The following is a 12,416-nucleotide window of genomic DNA, read 5'->3' as shown; positions in this document are numbered from 1 at the left end:
ACTGGTTCCCTTATCTGCAGATTCTGAATGCATGAAGAATCATTACTGATAATCAGATCAAGAGTATTACTCACTCTAGTTGCCTCCCGAACATGCTGATGTAGAAAACAATCATCCAATAAATCCACAAAAGCCTTGCTAGTGTGTGTGAGTGACCAACCCACAAATTCTAGTCAATATCTGGGAAATTAAAATCCTCATTATAAGACTCTGATTTAATGTCCCACTCTATTTCCCTGTACAATTTCTTATTATACTCATCAGAGTCATTAGGCCACTATAGCACACTCCTACTCTCAATTTTGGTGTGACATAAGCATCTCCCAATGCTTATGTCACACCAAACTGACTCGACACTGCACTGTCCAGCGATGTCGACTGGCTTCACTTCCTTGAATGTTATGTGTTTCTTAACTAATAGCATAACCATTCCTCCCTTCTTCTGCTGTCTATCCTTTCTGTACTCCCAAATTCCAGTTCTGCATTCCTTATATATGTGTCTGACGCTATGTCTCTGATATCGCAACAATATCTGCCTTTGATGTTTTGAGCAATACCTTAAATTCATCAAATTTATTTTCCAAACTCCTAGCATTGGTGTACACACAAGTATACTATTCTTATTCCTATGTTCCTATTCTTAGCTACCCTAACACAACCCATGTGTTTACTTGTACCACAATGACTCCCAGCAGTCTCTGAAATACACTGCATTTTGTTTTTCAGGTCGCTGCTCATTCCAATAGAAGCAGTGCAAGAATCACTTTCACTTCTGCCAGTGGCTACTATTAATTTATTAGTCCATGTATCCTCCCCCGAAGCTAGCAGTTTTCCGACCCACCTAACACGGCCTCAATAGCAGCAGAAAATATTCTTGCACCCTTTCTATTTAAGTGTATCCCATCCCTGTAGAAGCAGTCTCGCCTGTTAACAAGTAAAGACCAGGCTGAAAAAAATTCTACTCCTTGAGCCTTGCACAATCTTTCCATGGCCGAATTGATCGACAAAGCTCTCATCATATACTCCCTCCTATCGTGTCTGGGCAGAATTGCAGACACTTTCAAATTCAATCCTAATTCACGGCCTTTTTTCAACAGTGACCTGTACTTGTTAAGTAATTAAATTAATACACCTTTCTCATCCCAAAACACTATCAGCAAGACCTTTCCTGCTGATGCTTGGACGCTTGCCTTCTTGGGGGTGGGGAACCATGATGTCTCCATTCCATGGACTGCTTTATACTTTATGGGTCAAAATGATGTATCCAACTTTCATCCTGAGTGATTAGATGAGAGAAAGAGTCTTTCTCATTTTTTTGGCACAGGCTAATAAATTTTGTGATTTCTGTTGTCGATCAGCCTTCTGGAAACCAGTCAATAATCGGGGAATCCATCTTGCACTCAATTTCTGTAAATGGAGTTGAACACGAAGGACTGTTTCAACAGAGCCCACACTAATCTTCACCTCGTGGTACAATTTGCGCACAGATATCTGGCGATCTTCCATGATTAACAACTCCACTTTTCTGATTGTGCTGTCATCAATGGCTGAATGGGGACGACCTGGAATGGGCTCAGATTCTACCGATGTCCGACCACACCTAAACTCTCTATGCCAGTGCTTCACAATGCCATAGGATGGAGCTTCATCCTTATATACAGCAGTCATTGCCTCGGGGATTTCTTTAGGAGATTTCCCCTTCAAGAACAAATACCGGATTACAGCTCTGGGTTCAACTTTATCCATGATGACTTCATCACACATTCAGCTCTGTAAAAGAAAAACAAATTAAGACACACGGCTGAAATTTTACACCTTTAGTACAGAGATATGTATGATGCTACACACAAAATATCATGACTCTGCGATATGTGGAAGTAGGTGAGGGCAATTCTTTATTGAAGCACTCTCATATATATTTATACAGGCACTCCTCAAATGTGTATGTGTGTATATATATATATATACATATATATATGTATATATAAAATATTGTAGGTAGAACATGTTAACGAGCTTTATGTAAAAATTAAAACTGATGAATATACGGTTTACCCTGGAAGCGATATATGTTGTGAAATAAAGGGGTGTGAAATGAACAGGAAAATAAAAAAATAAGATTTGCACCGATTGAATCAATACCAAATAAATTTTAAGATTTTGAAAAAAATTTTAAGATTTTGAAAAACTTGAAAGATTTTGAAAAAAACTTGAAAGATTTTGAAAAAAACTTGAAAGATCTTGAACGAACGATCAAGGTGGAAATAACATTGCATATCTTATTTCTACCTTGATTGTTCATTCAAAGTCTTTCAAGTTTTTCAAAATCTTAAAATTTATTTGGTATTGATTCAATCGGTGCAAATCTTATTTTTTTTATTTTCCTGTTCATTTCACACCCCTTTATTTCACAACATATATCGCTCCCAGGGTAAACCGAATATTCATCAGTTTTAATTTTTACATAAAGCTCGTTAACAGGTTCTACCTACAATATTTTATATATACATGTACACATTATGGCTATAGGGTATTTTTTGCTAATGCAGTGTCCCTGATCCATAAGTAATGTTATTGTAATTCAGACTTAACTAATTTTAAACTTAATTTTCCTCCCATATCATATAGCTTCTCTATATCATTATTCTTGACTATATATATATATATATATACAACACAGTTAGTCCTCATATAGCACGATAGTTGTGTTCCTAGAAACCCTTGTGCAATGCAAAATCGTGCATTATAAACAACAGGCCCAATGGGAAAAACAGGGTTAGGTGCCGACCACCCAAGATTGAACAACATTTGTAACCAAAACATTACCAAACACAATAAATTATCGTAATAAAATACGTATTTTATTATACATATTTAATTACAACTATTACGTAATAAAATATTGCTAATGCTTTTGCTTCTATTGTAAGCAAACTTGTTTTTTGTTTGATTTTCTATCCAAACAGATGACAGCCGTTCCATCTCTTCCAATTCTTTGTGTCTTAATCTAATGGATTTTAATTACACTTTGAGTTGTTCCTGCTATGAAAGTTGTTTCTATTTTCTCTGCATTCTTTATAATTCTCGGCATTGCCTCATTTAGGTCTGTAGCACGTGCAATATCATGTGATCTTTCATTTCGCTCAAAGCGTTTCACAATTTAATATTTTTTCTCTATCGACAGAGGCTGACTGGCCATAAGCCTTACTGGGGAAACCCTGGTGGGCCGGAGGCCGGTGTGATTTTGGCCATAAACCATAGCATGAGACCACTATAAATTTTCCTGGGTAAGAATTTTTGACCCAGTCCGCCTCTGTTTATCGATATTGCTTTTCTTTTTCTCTCTGAATCTGGAGTGTCTTCACCAGGACGCTTCCTTTTCACACCTTTTAAGTATTTTACTCATTTTTAGGGAATAAAGCACAATTACAAAATGAGGAGGCACGCTTGATACACATAAACAAAGCTGCGCGCGTGTAGCAACTGAATAAACAACACCGTAAAGGCAGAGATACCTATTAATACCTCACAGTTTACTAAAGCACATTTCTAGGGGTTACTACCATTAAACAATAAAAACAATTTCCGGTTGCGTTTCTGCTAGTGGAATCTGTTATAAACTGGTAGTAAACTCGATCTAATTGCATTTGCGATAATAACGATAACTGGAATTGTGTTGGTTTTTACGTTATTATGGTGAAACGTGTTTCCCCTTCACTGATATGAAAAACATAAATACATTTTCAGAATCTTCTCTTCATTCCTATCGTGCTGCGTTCAGTTGGGGGTGATTCCACGTTCAGCTGCCATTTCTTGTAAACACAAAGGCGAATCGTGCATAAGCGAATTCGGTTCGTGTTATATAAGATATCGTTCTCCTATTTATAAATCGCGTATGATTGAATTCGTGTAGTGTAAACACACGTTATACGAGGACTGACTGTATATATATATACAGTGGATTCCAGTTATTTGGGCCACTGTTTAATTAGGGCAGCCGTTTATTTGGGGCAAATCTTAAAAAACAGAAACCAATCGAGAAAATAGCCAGGGTTTACTTCGCTTAATAAGGACAGCATGCCATTTAATTGTGACAGGAGACTGTAGCACTGGAGATTACCCTACGATTGTCTCCGACTGTACCATGTGGTTCGGTCGAAATTCTGGATGTCACAACCATAAAACAATAAAAACAATTAGCATTCACCTGTTTATTGGTCTTTTCTGTTAGTGAAATCTATCATAAACGGACAGTAAACTTGATCTTACTGAATTTGCGATAATACTGACAGCTTGAATTCTGTGGGTTATTATGGCGAAATATGTTTACACTTCCATGAAATCTTCAATCATATAAAAAAATTAATTTTCAGATTTTCTATTTTTAAATTCCTATTTTTAAAGCTTTGTAACTCATTACTCCGTTCTCACTTTCGCGTATCGTGTTACTTGCAATTTGTGTGTGCCGTGTTCTTTGTTATTGATTGCTTATCTTTTTACTGTTTTAAATTTTAACCCCCCCACCCACAAATGTCAGTGAACAGAAATGTCAACTAGCTAGTATGTACATATTACAGTACGTATTAATTATAACGATTATCATGTATATTCTTCCGATTTTCACTTATCATTTAATTTTTTAATTGATAAGGTAATAAAGGGTAAATTTGTGCCTAATATATCTTTGTTTTTATAGCCTGTGGATAATATTCCTCCTATTTTCACTAATTAGAATTGCTGTTTAATAGAATTAAAATTCCCACAAATATGATCACAATGACCGGCACTTACTATACATCATACAGTGAACGGTACTTTACTATGGTGAGTTCGTCGTAACGTGATTTGATTGTACAGTGAATCAATTGTATGGGGGGGGTACGTTGTATTTTTAACTATCTACGTGAAACTTCGAATGATTGGGGCAGCCGCTTAATCGGGCCAAAATGCACTAGTCCCGATGTGTCCCAAATAACTGGAATGGACTGTATATATAATAAGTACATATAAATCAAAACCCAACCATAGACAGGGAAATTGGTTTGAGACTTTAAATAATCTGTCAAAAAATTTCAGTGGCAGAGAATGTTTTAAAAGTGAACTGCGAAGGCACATAACAGCAGTTCACACATGTTTGTAGTTAGGGAAAAAAACAATGTACAAATATTAATCTAATTCAAATTCTAATGAGAGTACAATTAATCTGCTTACTCATACAAATTCCCAATAAATTTCAGATTCCATTAAGTGTGCTCAAATTCACTTTCATTTGTGCATTTCCTGAAACACCCAATTGCATTCACTTCAAAACACGTTTCCCCTCCAAGTTTAGACAATGATGTACATCCCCAAAAATTTCTTCACTATTAATAGAGGAAGAAGAACACAAAGCTTCGTTTGTTGCAACATTCTAAAGTTGACAAAATCCAGCATGTTTAAACAGTTGGTAATGACTTTTTCATCAGGTCATTCCATGTTCATACTGAAACACAAATATTACCTGCAGCATGTTGTAAGACAAAGCATAATTTTATTTAATATCATTCGTGAACAGGTTTTCTTGAAAGCAGTGGATCACACTTTAAGTGGCTGAAAAACTGATGTCACATTTTGTGAGAGCTACTCAACAATGATTGCACAAAAACCATTCATGTGGCAATGACAAATAAATGCAGTTGTCTACAGAAAAAAAAAAAAATAAATAAATAAATAAAAAATAGAAAGAAAGAAAGAAAAAAAAAGTAAAATCTTTCTATTCTTCTCCCCACACCTTGTCATCTAATTTTTTAATCCATTCTTTGTAGATTTTACTGGCACCCAAAAGCCTTTTGGTCTGCTCGATACATAGTCAGTAATGTTTTTAAACCTTTAAAGCATTAAGGTTTCTGTACTTTCCTATTGATTAGAGAGGAAACTACTCTATGTAAGACTTTCTGCTAGGAGCTAAAGAAGATAGCCTCCCTCAATTTAGAGAGCAACAAAGATTTACTTTCACAGAAAACAAATATATCAGATAGTAATTCTAACCTTTTGTAGCCATATCAGGATTTTAAAAACTTAATTCTAACAAATCTTATTTCTACATTTTGTTAAATGTGGAAATAAGAGCTGAAGCACCATCCTTCCTTCCTTGTTAATCACAATTATTAAAGAACAAATACTGAAGAACAATGTTCTTCAGTATTTGTTCTTTAATAATCAGTTGTACCCCCTCTTTAATAATGAAGTTGTATCCCCTTCTTCAACAAAAAGAAGAGGGTACAACTTCATTGTAGCTGCTTTTTTGCAGCAAACTATCAGTATAACAGCAAAGGGCGATCCATTTATTGTTGAAGCATATTTTTGACCTCGTCAAGTGCTTTACTATATTGCACCTCTGCTCACATATGTTTCTTTACTGCATAGCAAATTGAGAAGTCCAAGGAAAGCATGGGAAATTTTGATGAATGTCCAAAGAAGATAGCTGGAATTTAGAAAAAGAAATTGAACCCTTTTCTGGTGTATTCATTTGGCCATTGGAAAAAATTAGCAAGAGCAGTATGCCACTTTCTCTGCCAACCAGATTGTGGTGCATTTGCAAAAGTCAGACCATATGACTAAGCTCTTCTTTTCCGTTTGCTTTACGCTTCACAAAAGTTTGAAAACAAAAATTACTGAATCATACGGCAAAATTTCATTTCCAATTTTCTGAAGTGTATATTTTATGTTTAATCTCAATGCAAACCACAATGCAGTGATAAAAAGCTGGAAAATTCTAAAACACAGCAAACTTTACATTCTAAGATGGGATAATATGTGCCCCACCCCAATAGATGCAGAATAAACATTCTTCCTTGCATCATACCACTTTAACAGAAACACAGAATAACAGTTCAATGCCGGTACTACAAAGTTAATGACTTTTCAAACATCAAAGCAGAAACTACTGGTTACAGAGTATTAAAGGATTAGAAACTCCTAGTAACTAAATCAATAATAATAATACACACACACACATATATATATACATATATATATATATATATATACTTGTAAAGGCAACTCTCGATTTCGTGGTGGCCTAATTCGAAACCTCATAAGCTCAAAAAGACAGGCATCAGGAGGATGAAGCCTAAAAACAGAAATAAATTAATGAATAATCATTTCTAGTATATAATAAAAATGGTAATATAATATACTAAAAATGTATTGACAGAGATTATAAAAATTACATTAAGGGTTTCTTTTAATTTTTTTCATAATATCTGTCACCTCAATTTCATTCTTATCTAGCATGGCTTTGATGCCTTTTTTCCAAAAAGGGAGTATATGTTGAATGTCCAAAACCAAGACATTTTAAGATTCTTACCTGTCACCCCAAAATTAGAAATTAAAAACTTGTTTGGGTAGCTAAGAAAAAGAACAGGTGCATGTATACTTGTGTGTACACCAATGCTAGGAGTTTAGTAAATAAATTTGATGAATTTGAGGTATTGCTCAAAACATCAAAGGCAGATATTGTGGGGATTTCAGAGACGTGGTGTCACACAGATATAAGAAATGCAGAACTGGAATTTGGGGAGTACAATGTCTACAGAAAGGATAGACAGGATAGGAAGGGAGGAGGGGTTATGCTATTAGTTAAAAAACACATAAAATCCAAGGAAGTGAAGCCAGTCGACATCGCTGGACAGTGCAGTGTCGAGTCAGTTTGGTGTGACATAAGCATTGGGAGATCAAAATTGAGAGTAGGAGTGTGCTATACGCCTAATGACTCTGATGAGTATAATAAGAAACTGTTCGGAGAAATAGAGTGGGCCAGTAAATCAGAGAGTCTTATAATGGGGGATTTTAATTTCCCAGATATTGACTGGAATTTGGGGGCTGGTCACTCACACAGTAGCAAGGCTTTTGTGGATTTATTGGATGATTGTTTTCTACATCAGCATGTTCGGGAGGCAACTAGAGGGAGTAATACTCTTGATTTGATTATCAGTAGTGATTCTTCATGCATTAAGAATCTGCAGATAAATGAACCACTTGGTGGCAGTGATCACAGTGTGCTGAAGTGGGAGTTACTCAAAGAGGTAACTACCATTAGGGGTAAAGGGAAGGGGTATTGCTTTCGTAAAGGCGACTACAATGGACTGAGACAGTATTTAAATTCTATACAGTGGGATCAACTGATGATATTGCCAACAGCAAATTCAAAATGGGAAGCATTCAAAGAACTTATCGTGGAAGCTACTAGGCTTTACATACCAACTAAGAAATATTGTTCAAGGTTTAGGCCTAAATGGTTGTCAGATGAACTAATGAGGCATATGGCAGAGAAGAAAAATGCATGGGATACATACAAATTAACACGTGACACGGACGCCTATGATAGATACAAGTTGATCTGTAACCAAGTTACAAAGGAGGTTAGGCAGGCGAAGGCAGATTACGAGAGATCCTTGGCAAGGGATGCGAAGAAAAACAGCAAAGAGTTCTTTACTTATGTAAACTCTAGAAGGAAGGGGATGAATCAGATTGGTCCACTTGAGATCGATGGGTCAACTGTTGATGACCCTGCTCGGGTAGCTAACAAACTAAATGAATATTTTGCATCGACATTCACACATGAGGAGTTATTCAGCGAGGGGAATGCCAGAGGTGTATTCAACTCTAGCAGTAAGCTAGAGAATCTTGTAATAACTGAGAGCAAAGTGGAGGAGAAATTGTTGAAGATAAACACAAGAAAGGCACCTGGGGTGGATGGGATCTATCCAGTTATATTAAAGGAGGCAGCAAAGGAGGTAAGCAAACCCTTAGCCATAATTATGAGAGCTTCCTTGGACTCAGGGGAGGTACCCATTGACTGGAGATGTGCAAATGTGACCCCAATTCACAAAGGGGGATCAAAGGCTGACACAAGTAATTATAGACCTGTGAGTTTAACTTCTGTTCCCGGAAAATTAATGGAGGCACTGGTGAAAGAAGCACTGCAGGATCATCTAGACAAGACTTCAGTTATAGCTAGGACACAGCATGGTTTTGTTAAGGGGAAGTCTTGCCTGACCAATTTGATTGGATACTATGATGCAGTCACAAAAGAACTGGATGCAGGGAATAACTTTGATATTATATACTTGGATCTTAGAAAGGCTTTTGATACTGTTGCACATGGAAGACTGCTGCACAAATTGGAGCAGTGTGGCATTGGAGGCAAGTTGCTGCTATGGATAAAGGGGTGGTTGAGGGGGAGAAGACAGAGAGTGGTAATCAATGGACACTGCTCATCGTGGACTAATGTTATTAGTGGAGTCCCTCAGGGTTCAGTATTGGGGCCTTTATTGTTTTCTGTATTTATAAATGATATTGATGATGGTATATCAGGCTTAATGTCCAAGTTTGCAGACGATACGAAGGTTGGCAGGGTTGTCAAGGACACTACTGACACTATGCTGCTGCAACAGGATTTGGAAAGGTTGAGCAGATGGGCTTCGAGGTGGCAAATGAAGTTTAACATTGACAAATGTAAAGTACTACATATGGGAAACAGCAACCCCAGAGCAACGTATCAACTCTGTGGTACTACACTGACAGTGGTAGAGAATGAAAGGGACCTGGGGGTGGTGGTGCAGGCAGATATGAAGTTCTCTGAGCAGTGCAGACGAGCTGCAAGAGTAGCTCATGGTGTATTGTCAATGATATATAGGAATTTTTCTAGCAGGGATAAGGAGGTGATTATTCCCTTGTATAAGGCAATGGTCAGGCCACACCTAGAGTACTGTATACAGGCCTGGAGGCCTCATTTCAGGAAGGATGTAGAGCTGCTGGAACGAGTACAGAGAAGGGCAACTAGATTGGTGAATGGGACAAAGGGGTTCTCTTACGAAGAAAGGCTTAAGTTTTGCAAATTACAGTGTCTGGAAACTAGGCACCAGCGGGGTGATCTGATAGAGGTGTACAAAGCCTTGAATGGTTTGAGCATGCTCAATGCTGATGGGATTCTTCCTCTAGCTCAGAAAAATCACCTGAGAGGGCATAAATTCAAATTGAGGAAAGACAGATGTAGGATAGATGTGCGGAAATTTGCCTTTAGCCAGCGGGTGGTTGGTGGGTGGAACAGACTTCCATCCCTTGTCGTGGAAGTTGATAGCCTAAATAAGTTTAAGGCTCAGCTGGACAGGTATTTCGAACGAACAGAGGGGTGAAGTGGAAGTGGTTATTTTTATTTATTTATGTTACTTTTTTTTTTTTTTTTTTTTTTTTGGCTGATGCTGCATAAGCTTGCTTTCTTGCATCAAATGCCTCTACTAATGCTAATGCTAATGCTAATGTTTGGTGAGCACCACCAGGATGGAAAGCTGATGTTTCCAAAATGTGAATGTATTTATGTTAAAGTTTAATAAAAAAACAAATTCTTAATTATCCAGTTATTCCTAAATAAAATTTCCCAAATAATTAAGAAACACAAAATCTAAAGAAGTGTGGGGAGCTAACCTAACATGGGTGGACAGTGCAGTGTTGAGTCAGTTTGGTGTGACATAAGCACTGGGAAGGCAAAATTGAGAGTAGGAGTAAGCTATAGGCCTAATGACTCCAATGAGTATAATGAACAACTGTGCAGAGAAATGAAGTGGGCCAGTAAATCAGACAGTCTTATAATAGGGAATTTTAATTTCCCAGATATTGACTGGAACATGTGGGTTGGTCACTCACACACTAGCAAAGCTTTTGTGGATTTATTGGATGATTTTTTTCTACAGCAGAATATTTGGGAGGAAACCAAAGGGAATAATACTCTTGATCTGATTATCAGTAGTGATTCTTCACGAATTAAGAAGCTGCAGATAAAGGAACAACTAGGTGGCAGTGATCACAGTGTGCTGACGTGGGATTTACTCAAAAAGGTAACGATCATCAGGGGTAGGTTTTTTGCTTTTGTAAAGGCGAATATAGCGGTCTGAGACAGTTTTTAAACTCTATACAGTGGGACTACCTGATGATGTTACCAATAGCAAATTCTAAATGGGAAGCATTCAAAGAATTAATCTTGGAAGCTACGAGGCTTTTCATACCAACTACGAAATATTGTTCAAGGATTAGGCCTAAATGGAGGTCAGAATTAATGAGACCCACAGCAGAGAAGAAAAATGCATTGTATACATATAAATTAACAGGTGACAGAAATCTATGGTAGATATAAGCTGGTCTGCAATCAAGTCACAAAGGAGGTTAGGCAGGCAAAGGCAGATTACAAGAAATATTTGGCAAAAGATGCATAGAAAAACAGCAAAGAGTTCTTTACTTATGTAAACTCTAAAAGGAGGGGGGGTGAATCAGATTGGTACACTTGATAGCAATGGTTCAACTGTTGATGATCCTGCTCAGGTAGCTAACAAACTGAATGAGTATTATGCATCAACATTTACATGTGAGTAGTTTTTCAGGGAGAGCAATGCCAGAGGTGTATTAAACTCTGGCATTGAGCTAAATGATTTTGTAATAATTGAGAGCAAAGTGGAGCAGAAGTTGTTTAAAATAAACATAACAAAGGCACCTGTGGGTGGGTGGATGGGATCTATCCAGTTATATTAAAGGAGGAAGCAAAAGAAGTAAGCAAACCCTTAGCCATAATTATGAGAGCATCCTTGGACTCAGGGGAGGTACCCATGGACTGGAGTTGTGCCAGTGTGGCCCCCATTCACAAAGGGGGGGTCAAAGGGTGACACAAGTAATTATAGACCTGTTAGTTTAACTTCTGTTCTGGGGAAATTAATGGAGGAACTGGTTAAAGACGTATTGCAGGATCATTTACACAAGACTTCAGTTATAGTTTGGACACAACATGTGTTTGTTAAGGGGAAGTCTTGTCTGACCAATTTGATTGGATACTCTGATGTGGTCACAAAGGAACTGGATGCAGGTAATAATTTTGATATATATTTGGACCTTAGAAAGGCTTTTGATACTGTTGCACATGGAAGACTGCTGCACAAATTGGAATGGTATGGCTGCTCCAATTTGTGCAGTCAAATTGCTGCTATGGATAAAGGGATCGTTGAGTGGGAAAAGACAGAGTGGTAATCAATGGACACTGCTTTTCGGGGAGTAATGTTATTAGTGGTGTCCCCCAGGGTTCAGTGTTGGGTCCATTGTTGTTTTCTGTATTTATTAATAATATTGATGATGGTATAACAGGCTTAATGTCCAAGTTTGCACACGATACAAAGGTTGGCAGGGTTGTTAAGGACACTAATGACAGTACGCTGCTGCAATAGGATCTAGAAAAGTTTAGCAGATGGACTGAGAGGTGGCAACTGAAGTTTAACATTGACAAATGTAAAGTACAGTGGGGCTTCAACATCTGATGGTAATTTGTTCTACAAAACCCACCGTAAGTTGAAATTAATAATACAATGATTTCCTGTTATTTGTAACCCAACAAC

At 37.3% G+C, this 12,416-nt stretch overlaps 1 protein-coding gene across 1 annotated transcript in view; it reads right to left on the bottom strand.

Moving 5' to 3' along the window:
- Positions 1–12,416, bottom strand: part of LOC150084576 (uncharacterized) — a 434,502-nt gene that overhangs the window by 96,211 nt on the left and 325,875 nt on the right. Inside the window, exon 6 of the mRNA XM_090376289.1 lies at positions 7,030–7,111. Within this exon, the coding sequence (XP_090232415.1) occupies positions 7,030–7,111 (82 nt within the window). The remainder of the gene's footprint in view (positions 1–7,029; positions 7,112–12,416) is intronic.

This window comes from Mastigoproctus giganteus, chromosome 6 (assembly GCF_048544385.1).
Source record: "Mastigoproctus giganteus isolate SK-2022 chromosome 6, ASM4854438v1, whole genome shotgun sequence".
Lineage (NCBI taxonomy): Eukaryota > Metazoa > Arthropoda > Arachnida > Uropygi > Thelyphonidae > Mastigoproctus > Mastigoproctus giganteus.
The sequence above is the reverse complement of the archived record's forward strand: the minus strand, read 5'-3'. Positions and strand labels throughout refer to the sequence as shown.